Source organism: Oncorhynchus keta, chromosome 2, assembly GCF_023373465.1.
Source record: "Oncorhynchus keta strain PuntledgeMale-10-30-2019 chromosome 2, Oket_V2, whole genome shotgun sequence".
In the NCBI taxonomy this organism is placed as follows: Eukaryota; Metazoa; Chordata; class Actinopteri; order Salmoniformes; family Salmonidae; genus Oncorhynchus; species Oncorhynchus keta.
Window position 1 is genome coordinate 26,934,597 of NC_068422.1, and position 26,710 is coordinate 26,961,306.

Here is a 26,710-nt window from a genome sequence, read left to right on the forward strand (position 1 = left end):
TTATGTGTGCGTGTACCTGTCTCTTACCACAATTGGGTGGGGTGCCTGGGGTCTTCCAGATGACATACGTGCAAACTGAGGTCCCGGTACACACCTAGCCACCGCATGTCTCCCACTCTTACAGGGGGTGGGGCTATGTGGAATGGACAGCTGAGCGTGACACTCTGATAGGCTGGTCTCTGACCCCAGGCAGTGAACCTTCTCTACCCAGAAACCCTTTTTACGAGCCATGAGGCTCAGCCTAGGAAGTGGGAGAGAAGAGGTCATAAATGTCATATAACGCTTTATAACACATAACGTGTGCATAGCTAACGTCTGTCATGTCAGTTCCATGAAGGAGAGGAACAAGACAAGAACTATCCAGTAACACTTCATTTAAACACTCTACATAATGCATTATAAGCACATTTAAAACTCACAAGGCTTTATAATTGAACATTATAATACAAAATGATCAACATCTGGAGAAACAAATCATTTGTAGTTAGTTGAGATGTTCAAACATTGACTAGGTCTTACCTTGTGGATGGATCAGCAACCTTGGCGTCCCAGATTTTCCTGTGAAGAAACAGGAACATTAAGAAAGGATGTTAGTATCTCTTCTGTTTACTCGTTGAGGTTTCATGAAACACATGTTATTCCTGTGAGGTGAGATGACTAAATCTTGCCTACAGAATCAGAGTTTGTAGAAGACAACTGTGTCATGTGTTTGGCAGTGGTATAAAGTACTTAGGTAAAAATACTTTAAAGTACTACTTAATTTTGTTTTTTGGGGTGTCTGTACTTTACTTTACTATTCATATTTTTGACAACTTTTACTTTCACTGCACTACATTCCTAAAGAAAATAATGTACTTTAACTCCTTACATTTTCCATGACACCCAAAAGCACTAGTTCCATTTTGAATGCTTAGCAGGACAGGAAAATTGTCTAATTCATCCACTTATCAAGAGAACATCCCCGGTCATCCCTACTGCCTCTGATCTGGCAGACTCACTAAACACAAATGCTTCGTTTGTAAAGGATGTCCGAGTGTTGAAGTGCCCCTGGCTATCCGTACATTTATTTAAATCAAGAAAACCGTGCCGTCGTGTTCGCTTAATTAAAGAAATTTGAAATTAGTTATAATTTTACTTTTACTTTTGATACTTAAGTATATTTTAGTCATTACATTTACTTTTGGTACTACCTTTAGACTTTTTCTGAAGTAGTATTTTACTGGGCGACATTCACTTTTACTTGAGTCATTTTCTTTCAAAGTGTCTTTAGTTTTACTCAAGTATGACTATTGGGTACTTTTTCCACCACTGGTGCTTGGTTAATGCCACACAAAATTATACCCCCACACACAACACAGATGGGTGAAGCATTCCCTACACCTCACAAACTGGCCTCACATTTGGTTAATATGGTCCATGCCACACAGAATTACAGCCAAACACATTGTCAAAAACAAAAGCCACCTTGGTGGGCATGTGCTGTTTGTGTACATGGACACAGACAGTACCAGTTATGTCCTAGAAGCATCTGTACCTGACATACTGGCAGTACGGATGTCAACAAGTATAAATACACTTACATAGACAAATATGTCCGCCTACAGAAAGGCCCATCTGTGTTGTGCTACAGTAAATCTTTGTGTGTGCGTGCATGTGTGTGCATAGGTGGTATTTTGGTGACCATGAGTGGCATAGTTAGAATAAGAACAAACTCATTTTTCCCTGTTCTCTCTGACCACCATGTCCTGGCTCTCACTGCTTTACTTTGGGGTGTAGATATTTGCATCAGGAATGTCTAGTCTAGGTCTGTGTGTATGTTTAGAATGAGTGGTCAGAATGTAGGCCTATGTACCACATATGTTAAGTACCGTCAGCTAAGCCAGGCTTCAAGGGAAAAACAATGATCTCTGTTGACAACGTGGGGGCATAGGTCTGCTCAAACAACTGGGTTGTATTCATTAGGCAACAACTCTAAGGAAACAGACTGAAACAGGGATGGACTACCTGTTTTCGTTTTCCGTTTAGAAATTTGCTAGACTGTTAGAAAAAAAGGTGCTATCTAGAACCTAAAATGGTTCTTTGGCTGGCCCCATAGGAGAAAAAAAAAAAAAAAAAAAAAGAGAACCCTTTAAAGAACCCATTTTGGTTCCAGGTAGAACCATTTTAGGTTCCATGTAAACAATCTTTCCACATAGGGTTCTACATGGAACCCAACATGGTTCTACCTGGAACCAAAAAGGTTCTATCTGGAACCAAATAGGTTCGCCTATGGGGACAGCCAAAGAACCCTTTTGGAACCCTTTTTTCTAACAGTATCCGTTTGGCCATAATGAATATGACCCTGGTGTGGTGTTGCTGGGGTGTTGGTAACATGACAAAATAAGAACTCTTAAATCACTCTTACTTGGCATCTTATAAGAACATTGCTGGTACAACAACATTTGTAAATAACTGGATCACTAGGAATGGATTCAAGAATAAACACTGGGCATTTTGAAACAACTCTTTAACCTAACCAACCATGCATAGGCTATATACAAATGTGACTTTGAACAGCTATGAGCGACATTGCTGGGAAAATGTTGAAACAAAACCCCCAAATGCACACAAACAAACACTCAGTGTTGGCACACTTTAACCGCAAGAACTTGTCAGGCCGTCCGAGAAACTAAATAAATGAAAGACCCGAATGAACTTTGATTCATAAAACATTTAGGCCAGAGTCCAATCCTGACACTCCATCAAAGGCATAGCCAAGACGTGCCCAAAAGGAATCCCCTGTTGATTCTCTCTCTCTCTCAACACACACACGGTCGATTAGCATCAAAGCAGCCGTCCCTCAGTTCCCGCAACAGGAGTGCCAAACAGGAGTTGAGGTAGACCTCACACACACCTCAGTCAGTTGCACTTAGGGAAACAAATACATCTACAGATAACACAGGATATTTGGATTTCCATCATGAAACTAACACACATTTCTGCCTTTCTAGTCACATACTACAAACAAGGATGTTGGAATCAAGAGATTCAAATTGTTATTAAGTAAGTGGTTCCTCAGCCATTTTTTTGGTTTACTTTATTCAACATTTTGGTCCAAGTATTGATTGAACTAAAAAAAGCTTAGTTTTCCAAACTTAGCTCCAACTTGAGAACAGTGCTTTTAACATACAATGTTTTCAACTTACATATTTGACACACATGGTTATATTATGCATGCTTATTTATACAGTAATTCATATTCAATATGTAGTCACCTGGGATTTTAACTCACAACCTCTTGGTCCATGGCATTCCAATCTTCCTGCAATGCCAACATGTCTGTGTAAATGACTGATTTTACCTGTGTTACACTTTGCACTTCAAAGCAAATAACTATGTTATTTATCATAGTGATTAAGGAGTAACATTAAAACAGAGTAATATACCCCATCAACATCAGTCAACTATGCAGAAAAGCAAAAAATTGCTGAAATAAGTAACTCAAATAATGATGGGAGAGTAGTCAGATTAACAGATAATTGACACAGACATGGAGATGTTTCAGGAAGATCTGAATGCCATGAACATAGAGGTTGTATGTTCAAATCCCAGGTGAGGACATGTTGAAAAATAATTACTGTACAAATGAGCATTCACAATGTAATCATGTGCGTGAAATATGTAAGTTGAAAACTTTGTTTTTTTAAGTGCTGTGTGTAACTAGTCTCACAGCCTCTTTTTGTTGGTAAAATGCCCAAATAACAATTTCTAGTTGAATGAACATATGAGACAAGTTGACAGAAATCCACCGGCCAGTTTCTTGGACCACTATACCCATTTTGCCAATTGGACTTGGACCCCTCTGCTACTTGGAACCCTATTAATCCCACTACTGGTCTATCGACGTCTCCACAGGAGGAGGCAAAAACAGACTTTCCCCCATTGCAACGTCCCTCTATGGCCCTTATGCTAGCTGGCTAGCCCCGGCCTGCTAACCGCTAGCTTGCTTCACCGGCCTGCTAACTGTCTGAATCGCAGTGTCCCCAGCCAGCCCAACCACTCACTGGACCCATACGATCACTTGGCTACGCATGCCTCTCCCTAATATCACTATGCCTTGTCCATTACTGTCCTGGGTAGTGATTACTGTGTTATTTCACTGTAGAGCCTATAGCCCTGCTCAATATGCCTTAACCAACCACGTTGTTCCACCTCCCACATACCCGATGACATCACCTGGTTTAAACGTCTCTAGAGACTATATCTCTCTCTTCATTACTCAATGCCTAGGTTTACCTCCAATGTACTCTCTTCCTACCATACCTTTATCTGTATATTATGCCTTGAATCTATGGTATCGTGCCCAGAAACCTGCTCCCTTTACTCTCTGTTTTCCCGAACGTGCTAGACGGCCAGTTCTTTTAGCCTTTAGCCATACCCTTATCCTACTTCTCTTCTGTTCCTGCTATGCAGACGACACACAATTAATCTTCTCCTTTCCCCCTTCTGATGACCAGGTGGCGAATCGCATCTCTGCATGTCTGGCAGACATATCAGTGTGGATGACAGATCACCACCTCAAGCTGAACCTCGGCAAGACGGAGCTGCTCTTCCTCCCAGGGAAGGACTGCCCGTTCCATGATCTCGCCATCACGGTTGACAACTCCATTGTGTCCTCCTCCCAGAGCGCTAAGAACCTTGGCGTGATCCTGGACAACACCCTGTCGTTCTCAACTAACATCAAGGCGGTGGCCCGTTCCTGTAGGTTCATGCTCTACAACATCCGCAGAGTACGACCCTGCCTCACACAGGAAGCGGCGCAGGTCCTAATCCAGGCACTTGTCATCTCCCGTCTGGATTACTGCAACTCGCTGTTGGCTGGGCTCCTGCCTGTGCCATTAAACCCCTACAACTCATCCAGAACGCTGCAGCCCGTCTGGTGTTCAACCTTCCCAAGTTCTCTCACGTCACCCCGCTCCTCCGCTCTCTCCACTGGCTTCCAGTTGAAGCTCGCATCCGCTACAAGACCATGGTGCTTGCCTACGGAGCTGTGAGGGGAACGGCACCTCAGTACCTCCAGGCTCTGATCAGGCCCTACACCCAAACAAGGGCACTGCGTTCATCCACCTCTGGCCTGCTCGCCTCCCTACCACTGAGGAAGTACAGTTCCCGCTCAGCCCAGTCAAAACTGTTCGCTGCTCTGGCCCCCCAATGGTGGAACAAACTCCCTCACGACGCCAGGACAGCGGAGTCAATCACCACCTTCCGGAGACACCTGAAACCCCACCTCTTTAAGGAATACCTAGGATAGGATAAGTAATCCTTCTCACCCCCCCCCCCTCTTTAAGATTTAGATGCACTATTGTAAAGTGACTGTTCTACTGGATGTCATAAGGTGAATGCACCAATTTGTAAGTCGCTCTGGATAAGAGCGTCTGCTAAATGACTTAAATGTAAAAAATGTAAATGTAATCCAAGACCTGCAGTGCCTATCTCCACTCCTATTCCCCAGGTGCTCTCATTTGTTGACTTCTGTAACCGTAAAAGCCTTGGGTTAATGCATGTTAATATTAGAAGCCTGCTCCCTAAGTTAGCTTTTTCATCTGCCAACCCGGAAGTCTTAGCCATGTCTGAATCCTGGCTTAGGAAAACCACCAAAACCACCGAAATTTCCATCCCTAACTATAACATTTTCTGTCAAAGGTGTCGGTGTTGCAATCTACTGCAGAGATAGCCTGCAGAGTTCTATCTTACTATCCAGGTCTGTACCAAAACAATTCGAGCTCTACTTCTAAAAATTCCCCTTTCCAGAAACAAGTCTCTCACCATTGCCGCTTGCTATAGACCACCCTCTGCCCCCAGCTGTGCCCTGGAAACCATATGTGAATTGATTGCTCCCCATCTATCTTCTGAGCTCGTGAGGCTAGGTGACCTAAACTGGGACATGCTTAACACCATCCTACAATCTAATATTGATGCCCTCAATCTCACACAAATGATCAATGAACCTACCAGGTACAACCCCAAATCTGTAAACACGGGCACCCTCATAGATATCATCCTAACTAACTCGCCCTCCAAATACAACTCTGATGTTTTCAACCAAGATCTCAGCGATCACTGCCTCATTGCCTGCATCCATAATGGATCTGTGGTCATCACTGTCAAATGCTCCCTTAAACACTTCTGCGAACAGGCCTTTCTAATTGACCTGGCCGGGGTATTCAGGAATGACATTGACCTCATCCCGTTAGTAGAGGATGCCTGGCTATTCTTTAAAAGTGCCTTCCTCATCATCTTAAATAAGCATGCTCCATTCAAACAATGTAGAACTAGGAATATATATAGCCCTTGGTTCAATCCAGACCTGTCTGCCCTTGACCAGCACAAACACATCATGTGGCGTTCTGCATTAGCATCGAATATGAAACTTTTTAGGGAAGTTACGAACAAATATACACAGGCAGTTAGGAAAGCTAGGGCTAGCTTTTTCAAACAGAAATTTGCATCCTATAGTACAAACTCAAGAAACTTCTGGGACACTGTAAGGTCCAAGGAGAATAAGAGCACCTGCTCCCAGCTGCCCACTGCACTGAGGCTAGGAAACACTGTCACTACCAATAATCCACAATAATTGAGATTTTCAATAAACATTTTTCTACGGCTGGCCATGCTTTCCACCTGGCTACACCTACCCCGGTCAACAGCGCTGCGCTCCCTACAGCAACTCACCTAAATCCAGATAGCTTATGTTCTGAAAGAGCTGCAAAATCTGGACCCCTACAAATCAGCCAGGCTAGACAATCTGGACCCTCTCTTAATAAAATTATCTCCCGAAATTATTGCAACCACTATTACTGGCCTGTTCAACCTCTCTTTCATATAATCTGAGATTCCCATAGATTGGAAAGCTGCCGCGGTCATCCCCCTCTTCAAAGGGGAGACACTCTAGACTCAAACTGCTACAGACCCAAATGTATTCTACTCTGCCTTTCTAAGGTCTTTGATAGCCAAGTTAACAAACAGAGTACCGACCATTTCGAATCTCACCGTACCTTGTCCGCTACGCAATCTGGTTTCAGAGCTGGTCATGGGTGGACCTCAGCCACGCTCAGAGTCCTAAACGATATCATAACACCATCGATAAGAGACATTACTGTGCGGCCGTATTCTTCGACCTGGCTAAGGCTTTCGACTCTGTCAATCACAACATTCTTATTGGCAGACTCAACAGCCTTGGTTTCTCAAATGATTGCCTCGCTTGGTTCACCAACTACTTCTCCGATAGAGCTCAGTATGTCAAATCGGAGGGCTGTTGTCCGGACCTGTGGCAATCTCTATGGGGGTGCCACAGGGTTCAATTCTTGGGCCGACTCTCTTCTCTGTATACATCAATGATGTCGCTCTCGCTGCTAGTGATTCTTTGATCCACCTCCACGCAGACGACACCATTCTGTATACCTCTGGCCCTTCGTGGGACACTGTGTTAACTAACCTCCAGATGAGCTTCAATACCAAACAACTCTCCTTCCGTGGCCTCCAGCTGCTCTTAAATGCAAGTAAAACTAAATGCATGCTCTTCAACCCGCACCTGCCCGCCCGTTCAGCATCACTACTCTGGATGGTGCTGACTTAGAATATGTGGACAACTACAAATACCTAGGTATCTGGTTAGACTGTAAACTCTTCTTCCAGACTCACATTAAACATCTCCAATCAAAAATTAAATCTAGAATCGGCTTCCTATTTCGCAACATAGCATCCTTCACTCATGCTGCCGAACATACCCTCGTAAAACTGACCATCCTACCGATCCTCTGCGATGTAATTTACAAAATAGCCTCCAACACTCTGCTCAACAAATTGGATGCAGTCTATCACAGTGCCATCCGTTTTGTTACCAAACCCCATATACTACCCACCACTGTGACCTGTATGATCTCGTTGGCTGTCCCTCACTTCATACTCGTCGCCAAACCCACTGGCTCCAGGTCATCTACAAGTTTCTGCTAGGTAAAGCCCCGCCTTATCTCAGCTCACTGGTCACCATAGCAGCACCCACCTGTAGCACGCGCTCCAGCAGGTACACCTCACTGGTCACCCCCAAAGCCAATTCTTCCTTTGGCCGCCTCTCCTTCCAGTTCTCTGCTGCCAATGACTGGAACGAACTGCAAAAATCTCTGAAGCTAGAGACTCTTACCTCCCTCACTAGCTTTAAGCACCAGCTGTCAGAGCAGCTCACATATCACTGCACCTGTACATAGCTCATCTGTAAATAGCCCATCCAATCTACCTCATCCCAATACTGTATTTATTTATTTATCTTGCTCCTTTGCACCCCAGTATCTCAACTTGCACGTTCATCTTCTGCACATCCTACCATTCCAGTGTTTAATTGCTATATTATAATTACTTTGCCACCATGGCCTATGTATTGCCTTATCTCTCTTATCCTACCTCATTTGAACATTCTGTATATGGATTTTTCTACTGTATTATTGATTGTATGTTTGTTTATTCTATGTGTAACTCTGTGTTGTTGTTTGTTTCTAACTGCTTTGCTTTATCTTGGCCAGGTCCCAGTTGTAAATGACAACTTGTTCTCAACTAGCCTACCTGGTTAAATAAAGGTGAAATAAAAAAATAGCGATTTGCAATTCATTAATTTGTAAAGTTGCAGTGTTCATTTAAAATGAGTAATCTAAAGATATATATTTTAAAAAGTCTGTCCGATTTCAAGGACTGTCAGTTTAAGAGGCAGACACAAGCTTATACTACACTAAATAAAGCATTATTTGAACAACCGTGCAGAAAGTGTGGCTTCACATAGAACATTTTCAAAATAGTATGTTTTCAAAAGGATTTGAACTCATAACCTCACATCCCTAAAAGTTCCATAGTTCCCTACTCTACCTGCTAAACTACCGGTCTGGTGAAAAACACTGTACAAAATCCTAACTATATTTGTAACTAAGGTGTCCAGTATTTATTTATTTTTTACATTTTTTTCTATTTCACCTTTATTAAACTAGACAAGTCAGTTAAGAAAAAAATATGATTTACAATGACCGCCTACCAAAAGGCAAAATGCCTCCTGCCGGGACAGGTACTGGGATTAAAAATACAAATAAATTAAGTAAAAATATAGGACAAAACACACATCATGACAACAGACACAACACAAAACTACAGAAAGAGAGACCTAAGACTACAACATAGCATAGCAGCAACACATGACAACACAGCATGGTAGCAACACAACATGGTAGCAGAACAAAACATGGTACAAACATTATTGAGCACAGACAACAGCACAAATGGCAAGAAGGCAGAGAGAACAATACATCACGCGAAGCAGTCACAACGGTCAGTAAGAGTGCATGATTGAGTCTTTGAATGAAGATATTGAGATATAATTGTCCAGTTTGAGTGTTTGTTACAGCTCGTTCCAGTCGCTAGCTGCAGCGAACTGAAAAGACGAGCGACCCAGGGATGTGTGTGCTTTGGGGACCTTTAACAGAATGTGACTGGCAGAACAGGTGTTGTATGTGGAGGATGAGGGCTGCAGTAGATATCTCAGATAAGGGGGAGTGTGGCCTAAGAGGGTTTTATAAATAGGCATCAACCAGTGGGTGTTGCGATGGGTATATGGACATAACCAGTTTACAGAAGAGTATAGAGTGCAGTGATGTGTCCTATAAGGAGCATTGGTACAGCACATGGTGAAGGTAAAGCACATCTAGCCGCTCAAGAGCACCCTTACTTGCCTATCCTTAAATTACGTCTCCATAATCTAGCATGGGTAGGGTGGTCATCTGAATCAGGGTTAGTTTGGCAGCTGGGGTGAAAGAGGAGCAATTACAATAGAGGAAGCCAAGTCTCGATTTAACTTAAGCCTGCAGCTTTGATATGTGCAGTAGAGGTTGGTGTTTGAAAGCAGCTTAGAATCAAAGAAAGCACCGGCACCACAGTGAAATCAGTGGAATCTAGCATTTTCTAACACACGTTTTGAAAAAGCACGCAATCAAATGATTCTTTGGATGTCATTGGTGATGTAATTCAGATAAAATGTTACACGCATCTGCACTCTGCTTCAAAGTTAGCTGCTTAGCGATTTTGACACATGCCTCTGAGCTCCGGTATCAAACGTAGCATCACTAGTATTTACCTCCTGTTCCTGCAGTGGTGAAGAATCACTAACCCCCATTTAAAGATTTCACAGATAAGCTAAAGGCAACCTAAGATTCCCTCATTCAGCCAGGCTGGTGCTACCAGACAAAATCATGAATATAGAGGGTATGGAGGAGGCAGTGCTCGTAAGCACACCCCTAACAAGGGGGTAAATCCAAACACGGTGCTTTCGAATAAACTGTGCCGGTTCTTGGCAGATCAGATGGACAAAGTGTACCAGGCTGAGGATGTGGCAGCTCGTTCATTGAATGTGGTCACAATGCTGCTGATGTATGATACTGATTTGTTGCAGGAGCTGAATAAGACCATGGAGGCAGGGAAGCCGGTTTCAGAGCTTCTCAACGAAATCCCAGGCTACGGTTGATTTTGTGCTGCATCTGACCTGCTGTACTATCCTGTCTGTGGGGAAAAGTATGAAGGCGACAGTGGTGGCTCAGTGGGGCCCTACTCCCCAAGTATTTACTGTGACAATAGGGCTCACAAGTGGCTCGGGTCAATGGGGGCAAGTTACTGGATGCCGAAGTCCCCAAACCTAGTCTGGGCTGGGTATCAGAATGGTGGTACCACAACATTTTGTTCAGGGGTATCGAGAGTGTGGTATCGTACAGGTGTGAGCATAATAAACACAGTTTATTATTCTAACTTTTCTAACTTTATTCATGCTACTTCTTCTGTCTTTGTAGGTATTTATGGCGAGCTCTCTCTACAGTACACAAAACGATTGCACGAATCCTTCTTTCTCTGTAATGATTGTGCAGATGTTAGCCAGCTAACTAGTGTGTATATTGTGAACACTTGTATAACACACAGTATGAACAGGTCGAATCAGGTTGAGAAAACAGATTTACTGTTCCTAGACTACACCTCTGACTCAGTAATGGTGTGTGTTTAAATGTGTTTAACCTCTCAAGAGCCCCAGTCTGCCTGAATAATCAGTGTGTTCGAGGCCTCCACCCCTCATTTACCAACCCACAGGGAGAGGGAGAGCAAGGGTGAGAGCAAGAGAGAAAGAGGCTAACGATAGGGGGACCTACCCCTGTTGCTAAATGACAACAGTCACCCTGCTGTTTCTGTTTTCCAACACCGTCACACTCCCTTACTTTCCTGACTGCCTTACTGCTTTGCCACTTTCTCTAGCTCTCTCTTCCCTCCCCCTCTCTCTTTCACTTCATCCCTCTCTCTTTATCTCTCTCTCTCCTCTTACTCCTAGGAAGCTACCGTATCTCCCTCCCTTACCAGCCAAAAGAAGGAGTACTGTTTGAACCCTGAATATTAATAACAACCACTTTAAACACCAAAGGCTTTGTCAGGGTAGTGGTTGTTGGGAACCACCGATCTAAGCACAGTTTTCAGTTGCAAAGGTGAAGTTACAGAGTTGCATAGTCTTTGTCCTCCTATCATATCAGGATGAACTTTTTCCATGGAATCAGAGATGACAGCCTATGAGCTCCTCCTTGGCTAGGATGATATCTTACACAACGAATGCAGTATGACATACCCATCAAAACAAAAAGCTATTTAAATTACAACTTGGGCTGAGCACCAGGGTTCATCGCTTCTCCACAACCACATAAAGCACAGCCGCAATACACAGGCCTACATAAATTAAAAGTTGGCCATATAAATTAGAGACGAGCTCACTTAGGATCACTCAGATTGCTTAGATCTGAGACACAGCCAAGACTGAATCGGACACACAAAATGTCACCCTAAGGAAAATGATACCCCCGATCTTAGGGAGAGCTGAGCTGAAGTGCAATTAAACAAAATGGTGGTTGTAGGTCCTCAAATCTCCAGGGTGACAGAGAGAAACAGACATTGCTGACACAGCGGGCCAAAGTAGGCTTATCTCACGCCCAAACTATAATTGGATAGCATCAGTGGCTCAGTCCCTGCCCTACACACTCTTCTTCACTCACACATTTACAATGCACGCATGCAAACATACTTGCACAGACACACAAATGATGCACACATACATACTGTACATACACAGACACACACACACGCACAAAGGATGCATGTATACACACACACACATCAACGGACACACACACAGCTATAATTGGGACGCTTTTTCTCTGGCGGCAGGCAGGGCAGAAATCCTGAAGAGCCTTACTCCTGCCAACCTATAATTACAACATCTTCAGAGTCTCATCCAGACCAGGAGAGATGGACAGAAGCCAGGACGGGACAGGAGCCAGGAGGGGACAGGAGCCATATGCTCTGGTCTGGTCTGGGCTTTCTAAGAATGGACCAGAGACTGTCTGGTATATATGTCAATCCATGCCAGGTCATGCCAATCCATACTGGGCTCTGCTCAGTTAATTAAAGGTACAGTCTATAACTTTCATTTCAAGTTAAATAAGTGCTATTTTTATTTAGCTTCTTAGAAAACCGTGTTTGAAGAAAGAAAATAATGAAAGTTGCAGACTGCACTTTTAAGCCATTTCAGTCAACCAACCATCAGACACTCAATCACACAATCTTAGGATGTGGGATATTGGGCTATTCATAAAAACTGTTATGTCTTACAATTATCAACCAACCAGGGCTAAAATACTAATAAAATCTATTTTTAAAAAATGTAATAGAGCAAAACTGGCCTTTAATAACTATATAGACTTTAAACATGTATAACTGTAATGAGGTGAAAAACGATCTAGCCGTTCTAGGTCATATCAGAGTAATGTGATGACAGGTCTAAAGCTTTCATCAGCTGGACCAAAAGGCATACAAACACTTGGGGACTGTTCAGTAGGAAGGAAATGAAAGAAAATCCTTTGAAACAGATGGGAGTTTTGCCAATGAGAATGTCCCTTTTTGTTGTCAGTTTTTCTCCCATTTGTGAACCCAACATCAGGTCAACCCTAGGACACAAAGACAGAACTGAATCAAAACAGATAGCCACCAAATGCCATCAAAAATTTCATTTAATTTAGTAAAATCAGAATGCAACAGAGGCCTACTGATGAAAAAACAAACCAGTGGTTTGAACTTTGAAAAGACAATGGCCATATCCGAATACCTGTACAAGTAGGCATTTTGGGTATGCGAAATAAAATGTTTTATAGTAGACTGTGACATTTTGAAAAATGTGCATGCTTTAAATACCAGGTTGTCATACTCACTTTTACTTTTCATGCAGTAGAATCAAAGATGATCTATTATATCGATAAGACAGCCGAGTGAGAACTCTAACAATGGAAATACATGTCCTCAATGATTGAAGGCAGGCGAGATCAGGTGGGACTATTATAGCCAATGAGAGAGCAGATACACAGGCACAGCTAACTAGTTTTCTAAAAGTTGCCGGAATGCACGTGCATCCACTTATATCAGTCCTTATATCATTTGTAACGGCATAAACATTACGAAACGTATATTCGATCAAAGAAGCCTCACGTAATTCGAAGCTCCCTCATAGACCTCCATACAAAAAAAGGGCTTATCTCACGCTGATAGATTTTGGGCGGAGTAAATCATCATGCTTCATCTCTTCCTCTCTGGTACAATTCACTGCACACTATTGAGGAAGAGAGTCATCTTTTCAGATCCACCTGTGTTTGACAACAACTGTTGTCAGCTGATAATGAGATAGGGGGACACACTGTACCTCAATGAACGAATGGCGGGAAACAACACAATTACGCATTAGATGACGCATTCTCACTATGGGTGAGTCTAGTATGTTCATACTTGTTGCTAACTGCATACATTTTAACAAAACCATATGTTCTAAATAGTATGTCTATGATATAGCGAATGCAGTTTTATTAAGTAATAGGCAAGACAAGGCCATTGGACTCGCATGCACTTGTCAAAACCGGGCAAAGAAATGTTCCTGAATATATCGACCTCTCTTAGTTTTTTTCTTCTTTATTCCTTACTTTCTCTTTCTTTTCTTGAAAGCCTTGGTGTTGCTGTTCCTTTGACCTCAGAGGTTATAAAACAAGATGCCAACAGAAGTCAGCTGCCTGTGAAGGCTTCAGGCCAAGTCCTTCAGGCTACACCAATCTTGTCCTCTTCACTCACCACTCCCTCTCCCCCTTCCTCCCTCTCCTTGATGCGTAGTCAGACTCAACTTCATTCAAGGAATACTGCGAAAGCAATAACTACCCCATCTATCCTCTTCTCTATCTTTCATCTGCTGTTCTGTTTAGGCAGAAATTAAGAAATGCATTTCACTGTACTTGTGCACGTGACAATCAGTGGTGTGAAGTACTTAAGTAAAAATATACAGAACACAAATATAAACACAACATGTAAAGTGTTGGTCCCATGTTTCATGAGCTGAAATAAATAAAAAACAGTAATGTTCCATAAGCACAAAAACCTTATTTCTTTCAAATTTTGTGCGCACATTTGTTTACATCACTGTTAGTGAGCATTTCTCCTTTTCCAAGATAATCCATTCACCTGACAGGTGTGGCATATCAAGAAGCTGACTTATTAGCATGATCATTACACAGGTGCACCTTCTGCTGGGGATAATAAAAAGCCACTCTAGAATGTGCAGTTTTGTCACACAACACAATGCCAAAGATGTCACAAGTTTCGAGGGAGCATGCAATTGGCATGCTGACAACAAGAATGTCGACCAAAGCAGTTACCAGATAATTGAATGTTCATTTCTTTAGCATACGTTGCTGCCAACTTCGTTTTAGAGAATGTGGCAGTACGTCCATCCGGCCTCACAACCGCAGACCACGTATATAGCGTTATTCCCAGTCATGTGAAATCTACAGATAAGGTACTATTGAATTTATTTCAATTAACTGATTTCCTCATATGATCTTTAACTCAGTAAAATCAATGAAAATGTTGCATGTTGCATTTATATTTTTTGTTCAGTATACTTTAAAGTACTACTTAAGCAGTTTTTTTTGTATCTGTACTTCACAATTTATATTTTTGACAGCTTTTACTTCAGTACATTAAAAAAGAAATAATGTACTTTTTATCCATACATTTTCCCTGACACCTATAAGTATTATTTATATTTTGAATGCTAAGCAGGACAGGAAAATTGTCTAATTCACCTACTTCTCAAGAGAACATCCCTGGTCACCCCTACTGCCTCTGATCTGACAGACCCACTAAACACACATGCTTCGTTTGTAAATGATGTCTGAATGCTGAAGTGTGCCCCTGGCTATCCGTGAATTTAAAAAACAAGAAAATGGTGCCACCTGGTTTGCTTAATATAAGGAATTTGAAGCCAGGAAGGGACAGGAGCCATATGCTCTGGTCTGGTATGGTCTTTCTTTTGATACTTTAGTATATTTTAGCAATTACATTTACTTTGGATACTTAAGTATATTTAGAACAAAATACTTTTAGACTTTTACTCAAGTAGTATTTTATAGGGTGACTTTCACACTTTCTATTAAGGTGTCTTTAATTTTTATTAAAGTATGACAATTGGGTACTTTTTCCACCACTGTTGACAAAAAAAATGGAAACTTTACTGTGGTATCCAGGCCTGATGCAGTGTTGACCTGGCTGACAACACCTACAGTCCCCACACAGCTGACATTCTCAAGACCATTCAGTCATAATTGCCCATAGGGGTGAAGGAAGGAATGAGTGAGTCATTGAGTAGCATGGAGTATTTGAGAGAAGTAACACACACTGCTGTTCTGGGGTTGTGAGTGGAGCTCTGCAATTCAGAAGCCGGATGGGAGGGAGGGAAAAGGGAGCCAGTCCAGGTGCATGTAGCCAGCACTTAAAAAAGCTCATACCGATCACTGTGCCCCCTCATATTTATCCTGTAATTGTATTTATTATATATATAAATAACTAGCTACCAAGAACCTCTTTCAGGCTATCAATCAAGTTAGAGTAGCTTGCTTGTCTAACTATATTAGCTGGAAAGCCTGCTGGCAAGGTTGGTAGACTTGTCATCAATCCAGACACCCAGGTACCTACAGTATATTGAGAAACAAGCTCAATTTGGGCTCCATTTGTAGCGCAAATATGCAAATCCTCAGGGTCAACATTTTGTGACCTAGAGAACAGCATGAGCTTGGTTTTACTTGTATTTAACACATATTTAAGAACTAAGTGATTTCTGAATTGAATCGATGTCATGCTGAAGTTCACGAATGGCCTGCTACACTGAGGTGGCACAGGAATACAAAACTGTGTCATCTGCATAGAGATGAATGTTACAAGTATTAACAGAGTTTCCAATGTCATTAATATACAAGGTGAACAATAATGGACCCAAAATTTAACCCTGAGGAACACCTTTTTGAATCTCAAGAAATTCAGATTTTACCCCATCTATCAAGATGGCCTGAGTTCTGTCGCTAAGATAATTCTGAAACCATAAACAGGCTGTATATCCCAGGCCAGATTTTGGTAACTTCTTCAGCGAAACAGAATTATCAACAGTGTTGAATGACTTTGACAGCTCTTTTTAGCATCCAAGGCATTGACAAGATCATTAACAACTAGCGTGGTTGCTGTGGTACTACTATGCCCAGGCCTAAACCCTGATTGGTTTATATTAAAAATACAATTATCAGATAAAAAATAAACAAAGTTGTACATTAACCAATGATTCAAGAATCTTGAAACGGGGCGATAGTTGTCAAGATCATTTGTATCCCTTATGAAGTGGCAGCACATAAGCGGATTTCCATGCTTTTGGAATACTTCCTGATAACAATGTTAAATAAAAAAATGTGGGCTACTGAGCCAGTAATAAAGGGAGCTGGATGCTTAAACAGAACAGGTTCCAAATGATCAGCCCCTGTGGTTTTTTGTTGTTGTCTAATGTTAGCAAAGCATCCAGGGCATCTTTATCAGTGAATTTCCGAAAAGAAAACTCCTGACCAGCATTTTCAGTATCATTCAATAGATTTTCACCATCAACATCCAACCTACTCTTTTCTAGAGCTGGCTTGAGATACATTCTAATGTATAGCCTGCAGAGATAAAATGGTGACTAAATGCATTTATGATGCATTTAGTCAGTAATAGGGCCACAATCTAAATGAATGCATTGGGGTAGAGAAAAGGAGACACAACCCTTCAGTGATGTTACAGCTTTCCAAAATGTACCTGGGTTCCCTATACATTTATATAGTGTATTAATATAATCATCAGATTTGGCTTTTTTAACTAGTTTTATACTAGTTTATGCTCAGAAGGGTTGGATCTTGGCATCTGTATATCCCTGACACATACAATGAGTGAGTGGTCACTAATATCCAAAGCAAAAACCCCAGTCCCAGCATATTTATCTGGAGTATTTGTAAATATGGGGTAAATCAAAATCGATTTTGTAGGGTCCTTTAAGTTTGGACGAGTAGGCTTTGTAATCAGCTGGGACAAATTTTGATTAGTACAGAAATCCTTTACAATCCTGCCTCCTGCGTTCCCCATGCAAGATTAAACTCTCCAGTGATCAACACCTCTTGGGTAGTAAAAATGGCAATTAAATCAGTGAGTTCGTTTAGTGCACACTTCTTGGCAGAGGATAGATTCCTGTAACTGTTCTTTTTTTGTTTGAACCCAACTGAAGACTTAAAGCCAACAATTAAAAGTGTTTAGGACTAGAGGTAACCTTTAAAAGAGACACAGAAAGAAGAATATTTGGGTGAATAGCAACACCACCACCTTTGCCTTTCTTATCAGCCCTAAACACATTGTAACCATCCATAGCATCCTCAGAGACCAGGTTTTATCAGTTAACCAACTTTCAGAAAGAATACAAATATCAGGGTTTGCCTGAGAGGCTCAGATCTTGACATTATCCATTTTAGGTAATAAACTATGAATGTTAAGATGTAAAAATCTCAAACCTTTTCTGCATTTAAAATCACACGGAGTTTCAATACAAAGATCTGATTAAACTTATTAGGACAATAAAACAAAGTAGGAATAGCCATTACATTTCTCCGATTAGCACATTCAGATGGTAAAAACTGACTTACATGTAATGCTAATATTGTCCGCACATCAATTTAGTTGACCAAAAGGCCATTCTTTAAGGTTCATGTCCTTCCCCTCATTAAACAGAAGGTGGCGTAGTCTACTTGGACCTATTGGTTTAGGTTGCCACATGAGTAAGAGGAGCCGTACCAGGTGTAACATGGTGAGTCTTTGCAGTCATTAAACAGCCAGTGTTATATTTATATGATGATCTCCCTTCATTCTAAAAGCTGGTGTAGTCATTTTATTAGACCCCGCCCATTCCCACCCCTTATACAAACACGAGCTAAAGATATAATGATGTAATTGAAACATCTGGCACATAAAAACTGGTTGACAGGCAAACAGACCAATCAAATATTTTACAACATGAAAATTGACCAGTCCGGTCTTGAAACTCCACTCACTTTCACGTAGCATGACAGGAAAATGTCTAGTGAGGAAATTAACTGGCTAAAACAGTAGCTCTCTTTAAACAGTTACAGGATTCTAACACCTGGAGTATAGAACACACACGAACACACACAAACACACACTGACACACACAGCTCGCCACAGTAGTTGCAGCCCATACGGAGAATGAATGTCTCAACTTTGAGTCGCACAGGACAAAACTTTCAGGAAATAATTACAGTAGGATGTCCAAGTAGGTCTGGACAGAGGACTTTCCTTCATAATGGGACAGAAATAGTCATGCTAATGTGTGGTCCTCCCTCGTTTATGAATCAAACCATCCTGAAACCACTGTTTTCCACAGAGTCAGAGGATGTGCAGTTGAGTGACTGAGAAAGGTTAGTGCTATCCGGAATCCTTGGGATGTCCCTAACCTTAACCCTAACCTTAACCAAAACCATAACCATAACCATAATCCTTACCTAACCCTAACCTTAACCCTTACTTCAACCATTTTAAATGTAAACTTCAATGGGGTAGGGACATCCCAAGGACCCTAACCCACACACACACATACACACCTACACATACTAAGTCTCTCTCTCTCTCACACTGATGACACACACACACACACACACACACACACACACACACACACACACACACACACACACACACACACACACACACACACACACACACACACACACACACACACACACACACACACACACACACACACACACACACACACACACACACACACACACACACACACACACACACACACACTGCTCTCTATAATATGCCTGGGCTGGCAGAACATGAGCGGTGTCCTCAGAGGGAACAGCAGGTAAAGGTGAGGAGATGAATGGTTGAGTTAAACTCCCTGTGAGGGAACTGCCAATACCACCAGTCCCTCAACAAAAAGCCCTGTCTCTCTCCAGGTCCCTATATGCCTCTGTATTGATGGGCCAGTTAAATAACAATCAGTATAGATAGTAGAGCTCATCACTGGGATCTATACGTTTGAGTGGAGCTGTTTGTCTGGGCTGAGAGGGCAGGGAAAGGGAGATGACATCAGAGAGAGAGGAGGGGAAGAGAGAGAGGTGGGAGAGGGAGGGGTGGGAAAGAGAGCAAGAAAGAGGGGGGTGAGGTAGAGAGAGAAAGAGCAGAGAGATGGCGAGAGGGAGAGAGGGAGAGAGAGAGATGAGGTAGAAAGAGGGGGAGAGAGATAGAGAGGGAGAAAGAGGGAGACAAGTTATCGTTATCATCTTCCCTGTCCTTATTCTGAGCAGGGTGCCTTGGAGGAGGGAAAGAAGGGAGAGAATGAGAAAAAGAGAAAAGAGAGAGGGGAGGCTGGAGGAGGGAGATAAGGGAGAGAATGAGAAAAAGAGAAAAGAGAGAGGGGAGGCTGGAGGAGGGAAAGAAGGGAGAGAATGAGAAAAAGAGAAAAGAGAGAGGGGAGGCTGGAGGAGGGAAAGAAGGGAGAGAATGATAAAAAGAGAAAGGAGAGAGGGGAGGCTGGAGGAGGGAGATAAGGCAGACAATAGCCTTTACACTCCAGTCTGAACACCAGTGACTTAAATGAGTATTCAAATTGATGTCTCTGTTTTTACATTCTCTTCTCTATACGTTTATTCAATTTACGTTTTTGTATCATTTCACAATGGGATTAATGTCAATGCTGTCACAGTCCAGGAGTCAACGCCAATAGCGCTTTGACTAACAACTGAGAAAGTTATGCCTGACAACTGAGGGACTTCTTAATATGAACACCATAGAAATGAGGACATGAGTACATCAGGAAACAAATCGTAGCCCTGTCTGAAATCTACCCTTTCCAACTATTTGCAGGTCTGTGGGCAAAATGGAGGGGTTGACTTACTTGTATGTTCTTTCGTTGTGTAGTTCTGCCTCAGGGAACCCCAGCATTCCACACACCACTTTGCTGCTGTTGAGGTTCCAGCCCAGGTCACACACCTGCCTCCATCTCCCAGCATGCTTCACTTGCACCACACCCTCAGTGATCAGGGCCCGCTTCTTAGTGTGCATCAGGATGGGTCGCAGACGCACCTCCTGAATGCGCACCTTGCTGGAATACTGAGAGAGAAGGGGGAGGGGATTTCTTAAGCCTTCACTGTAGAATAGTTTGATCAAGGACACTTTCAAATTCAGTTGACCTACACAATGAATTTATCAACTGTGACAGTAAAGAGATTGATTGACTATTGGCATTGGCAGTATCGGTGGTTGATCAGCAAGTGCCGAAGTTATAGAGTGGCAACAAGTAGCCTAGTGGTTAGAGCATTGGGCCAGTAACAGAAAGGTTACTGGATCAAATCCTCGAGCTGACAAAGTGATCTTTCTGTAGTTCTGCCCCTGAACATGGCAGTTAACCCACTGTTCCCATGTAGGCTGTCATTGTAAAATAAGAATTTGTTCTTAACTGACTTGCCTAGTTAAATAAAGGTAAAAAATGAATAATGGAGTTGGTGGTGCCCACTGTAGCTGCTTGCCAAGTTGTATGCTGTTTTAGTCTACAGTACCTACTTTACTGCTAGAGGTTGCAGGGATAGAGAGTATAAGGTCTAATGCTACCTACCGGGTTGTAGAGGTGTTGTCTCAGCCTGGGGCTCTCCGGGAGGTGTCCGTTTCCCTGATGGGCCTGTCGGGGGTTACTGCGGCTGGCCAGAATGCTCTGCCACTGGGGCGAGGGACTGACATCCGGACGCAGGGCAACCGACTGACCATTACGCGAACCTGTGACCTGGTCCAGTCGTCGCTCCGGACTGCAGACCACGCCAAGGTCCTCAGAGTGCTTACAGTCATTGACGCCCCAGCCGTTATGTTTACAGTCTTTCAGAGTCTTCTCTGTGCCGTCACAACGCACATTGTCCATCCAGATAGGACCTGGGGACGGCGGAAACAAGGTTATTATTGGATATGGACATCAATTTGTCATTGATAGAAGTAAGGAAGCAGGGAGGGATAAATGGCTGGGTGGGTGGGTTTGTGGGTGGGTGAATGGATTTATGAGTGGGTGGGTGGGTAGATAGATGGATGGATCCGTGGATGGATGAATTTAAATGACTAACTGAATCATCTATCCATCCCCTCATTCACTGATATATTTTTTGTTGTTGTTGAGTAAACACAGTAAATACCACCAATTAATATAATCAAAATAACCCTGCAGTGACTGAGCCGAGTTCGCCACCGTCATAAAGATACAAAGATAACTTATAGGACTTCACTGCACTGCTTATTACAGCCACTGCCTGGCAGCCTGGCGATATACGGCCTGAGAGGAGCATTTGTTTTACAGTAATGACAGCCTTGCCCTGCCAGCGACGTGCTACACTTGCCTTGGTTTATGGACATTCTTTATTGCCCCCTTTAAATTCCAATTAAAATGGAAGAGCGAGTGAACCGACAGAGCAGCAGCTAGGCTAGGCTGTCTAGCACCACCACCCTATCATGCAGCCTGGTCTCATAGACTAGATGTAACATAGTAAACTCGGGACACTGAAATTAGTAGGATATGTTACCTGGGTATTGTTACATAAGAATGATGATTACTTATGGCAAAACTGAAAATAGGGTGGTTGGTCGAAGTGGATTGGTTGGCGTATAATACGAATGTCTAGCAACCCAAAGGCTGCGAGTTCGAATCTCATTGTGGACAACTTTGGTATTTTAGCAACTTTTCTACATTACTTTTTAGCTACTTTTCAACTACTTGCATGTTAGCTAACCCTAACCCTTTAACCTTAACCCTTTTAGATAACCCTTCCCCTAACCCTTTATCCTAACTCCTAAACTAAACTTAACACTAATCCCTAACCACTAGCCCAGATAACATTAGCCAGCTAGCTATAGTTAGCTACGTTTTCGCAAATTCGTTACATTTTTTATTATTATTTTTTTTATTTCATCTTTATTTAACCAGGTAGGCTAGTTGAGAACAAGTTCTCATTTGCAACTGCGACCTGGCCAAGATAAAGCATAGCAGTGTGAACAGACAACGCAGAGTTACACATGGAGTAAACAATTAACAAGTCAATAACACAGTAGAAAAAAAGGGGAGTCTATATACAATGTGTGCAAAAGGCATGAGGAGGTAGGCAAATAATTACAATATTGCATATTAACACTGGAGTGATAAATGATCATGTACAGGTAGAGATATTGGTGTGCAAAAGAGCAGAAAAGCAAATAAATAAAAACTGTGGGGATGAGGTAGGTGAAAATGGGTAGGCTATTTGCCAATAGGTTATGTACAGCTGCAGCGATCGGTTAGCTGCTCAGATAGCTGATGTTTGAAGTTGGTGAGGGAGATAAAAGTCTCCAACTTCAGCGATTTTTGCAATTCGTTCCAGTCACAGGCAGCAGAGTACTGGAACGAAAGGCGGCCGAATGAGGTGTTGGCTTTAGGGATGATCAGTGAGATACACCTGCTGGAGCGCGTGCTACGGACGGGTGTTGCCATCGTGACCAGTGAACTGAGATAAGGCGGAGCTTTACCTAGCATGGCCTTGTAGATGACCTGGAGCCAGTGGGTCTGGCGACGAATATGTAGCGAGGGCCAGCCGACTAGAGCATACAAGTCGCAGTGGTGGGTAGTATAAGGTGCTTTAGTGACAAAACGGATGGCACTGTGATAAACTGCATCCAGTTTGCTGAGTAGAGTGTTGGAAGCGATTTTGTAGATGGACGTCGCCGAAGTCAAGGATCGGTAGGATAGTCAGTTTTACTAGGATAAGCTTGGCAGCGTGAGTGAAGGAGGCTTTGTTGCGGAATAGAAAGCCGACTCTTGATTTGATTTTCGATTGGAGATGTTTGATATGGGTCTGGAAGGAGAGTTTGCAGTCTAGCCAGACACCTAGGTACTTATAGGTGCCCACATATTCAAGGTCGGAACCATCCAGTGTGGTGATGCTAGTTGGGCATGCGGGTGCAGGCAGCGATCGGTTGAAAAGCATGCATTTGGTTTTACTAGCGTTTAAGAGCAGTTGGAGGCCACGGAAGGAGTGTTGTATGGCATTGAAGCTCGTTTGGAGGTTAGATAGCACAGTGTCCAATGACGGGCCGAAAGCATATAGAATGGTGTCGTCTGCGTAGAGGTGGATCAGGGAATCGCCCGCAGCAAGACCAACATCATTGATATACACAGAGAAAAGAGTCGGCCCGAGAATTGAACCCTGTGGCACCCCCATAGAGACTGCCAGAGGACCGGACAGCATGCCCTCCGATTTGACACACTGAACTCTGTCTGCAAAGTAATTGGTGAACCAGGCAAGGCAGTCATCCGAAAAACCGAGGCTACTGAGTCTGCCGATAAGAATCTGGTGATTGACAGAGTCGAAAGCCTTGGCAAGGTCGATGAAGACGGCTGCACAGTACTGTCTTTTATCGATGGCGGTTATGATGTCGTTTAGTACCTTGAGTGTGGCTGAGGTGCACCTGTGACCGGCTCGGAAACCAGATTGCATAGCGGAGAAGGTACGGTGGGATTCGTGATGGTCAGTGACCTGTTTGTTGACTTGGCTTTCGAAGACCTTAGATAGGCAGGGCAGAATGGATATAGGTCTGTAACAGTTTGGGTCCAGGGTGTCTCCCCCTTTGAAGAGGGGGATGACTGCGGCAGCTTTCCAATCCTTGGGGATCTCAGACGATATGAAAGAGAGGTTGAACAGGCTGGTAATAGGGGTTGCGACAATGGCGGCGGATAGTTTCAGAAATAGAGGGTCCAGATTGTCAAGCCCAGCTGATTTAGTATGTTTTGCAATGTGTAACATATCGTACTAAATGGAGTGTCTTTGATTTATGTACAGAATAATACAAAATGCTATGAGACCAGGTTGCAGCCTGGGATAGGATACTGCTGTTTTGAAATTACTAAATGTGCAGCCAATGCAATATGGTAAATCAGGCCCGGCAGTAAAAGTCAAGTGCCAGGTGTTAAGGAAATGGAGGGTTTGAAGAAAGTTATTTAAGTTAGAAAGCAGATGCACTATTTACAGAAAGATAGGCCTATGCATTGTCATTTGACAGGTGGAAAAGATTGGAAATAAACAGGTGACTGTGTTTGTTTAATTTATCTTTCAATTGTAAAGAGTATATTATCTGTATTATGTTATAGAAATAAAGATGATATTTGATCGTTGCAAAATGCAACACCTGTTCTGGAACATTTACCATCACCCTCTCCATATTTGGCACTGTGCGCCCATGTCATGCCGGTCTGGAAGCCCAGCTCCCGGCAGACGACATTGGCCAGTTTGATGTCCACTTCGTCATCACACACCGTCCCCCACGTGTTGTTGTGCAGCACCTCTACACGACCCTCATTATGTCCCTGGGCATAGTTTCCCGCCAGGCGCACCTTGCCCACGGGAGCCTGAGCGCCTGCGGTCCTGCTGCGTGGTGATGATGACGACGGTCGGCGGGGTTCGGAATGCGTTGGGGGGGAGAGGAAGAGGAGGAGCAAAGAACTCAAGCAGGTGAGGAAGATGCGAGGCATCATGTCTGAGTATGGAGAGGCGTCTGGGGGAGGGGGGGAGAAAGAGAGAGAGAGAGAAAGGGTCAGAGTCATCAACATAATTTAGTTTTGAATGTTGGGTTATTGACTGTAAGTAATAACAATTGTATTACTCGATTGGATTTTATAGTGTTCAATGGTATTGTATTCAGAGGTGATTATTTCCAATTAGATATTTAGCTCCATAATGCTGCACTGATAGGGCCTCTTATTTTTCAAGTGACTATCTGGGCTCAGCCAGCATGGAATTGTTAACGAGAAGAGAGAGAAATCCATGGCTATCCTCAAATAGGCCAATACTGACATCATCTGGACAGAGTTTAGAGATACAATGAAGAGGACTTGATAGAAACCAGTCTAATATGGGCAGAATATGAATAAACTATTACATTTCCAACACTACATTTACAACATTCTGTTCAACCACAGAACTATAATTTCATTTCACACAAACTTAGAGGTATAATTAGTCTATAAGTATTTCAGATCTAACCAAATCTAACCTCCCATATGTACAAAATATCACCAAAATATCACCTTGGGGCTACTGAAACCAATTTCACCCCAGACAGACACAGACAATCAGACAGATATGCATGTTATATAAATGTCATACCTAGCAGTGCACAACACTTTAACCTTACTAAATAGACATTCACTGTGTGCACTGAAACACAAGTATACACTTAGATAACATTTTACATTGAGATGCACAGAAGACATTATAATAATTTCACTTTCTTACTGTAATTACATGTAAATAACCCCAGAAAGTTATTTGAATCAGAAAGCAACCATTATCAGAAATTGGTGAGTATGGTATAACAATTCCACATTTTAATGAAACACCTGTAACATCCAACATCAACGATGTCAGTTTCACAGACCCAGATAAATCCTACTCCTGGATTCCATTTTGTTGGGTGGGTATTTGCAGGTATTAATCAATGTGGCTTCATAGTCATAGCCTAAATGATACCTGGACTATGTTAAATCTTCATTTAAAAAGGTTGAGTCACAGACATGGTTGATGTTCATCAAATCACATGTTTTAATCCTTGCCTAACTAATCTAGAATGAAGCAACCACTCATGTTGAACCATTTGAGATAATCAGCCAAGAGCCAACATGTAAACTTAACAAAAATTACCTAGACTAATATACTTCAATTACAATTCATATTATAAATCAAAACCAAAAGCACTGCAATAAGGTTAATAAAAAGTCATTAAATAAAACCAGCCTAAAATAAGAGTAAAGTGGACTAACCTGTTAGAAAGCTACAGACACAGTAGTCCTAGACGTCCCAGACTGGGAGAGGAGAGAGTAACTGAGTGAATGAGTGTGCCTACTAGATGGGGTCCCTGGTCAATCCCTCTGCTCCTCCCTTCCTCTCATTCCCTTCCTCCATTCATCACTTTCCTTCCCTCCCACATTTCTCTGTCTCTCTCCATGTACCTCTCTTTCTCTGTCTCTCTCTTTCTGTGTCTCTCTCACTCATTTGTATGTAATTTCACCGTTGCACATAGTCCCACAAATATCTGTAGGATTAGATCTGAAATGTAGTCACATGTAACAAAGAAAGTCTATTCTCACAACCCACTATATATCCTATAGGGAGCCAAATGTCAACAGTTAAAACGGTGAAGTGATGGCACA

The 26,710-nt window shown here is 42.5% G+C and overlaps 1 protein-coding gene across 1 annotated transcript in view; it reads right to left on the bottom strand.

Moving 5' to 3' along the window:
• loxl4 (lysyl oxidase-like 4) overlaps positions 1–26,427 on the bottom strand; it is a 58,364-nt gene extending 31,937 nt beyond the window's left edge. The window contains exons 1-6 of the mRNA XM_052474621.1: positions 26,321–26,427; positions 24,709–25,056; positions 21,113–21,420; positions 20,396–20,610; positions 520–558; positions 28–241 (exon numbers count right to left, since the gene is read on the bottom strand). Coding sequence (XP_052330581.1) covers positions 28–241; positions 520–558; positions 20,396–20,610; positions 21,113–21,420; positions 24,709–25,036 — 1,104 coding nt within the window. The 5' untranslated portion in view covers positions 25,037–25,056; positions 26,321–26,427. The remainder of the gene's footprint in view (positions 1–27; positions 242–519; positions 559–20,395; positions 20,611–21,112; positions 21,421–24,708; positions 25,057–26,320) is intronic.
• Positions 26,428–26,710: the final 283 nt, after the last annotated feature.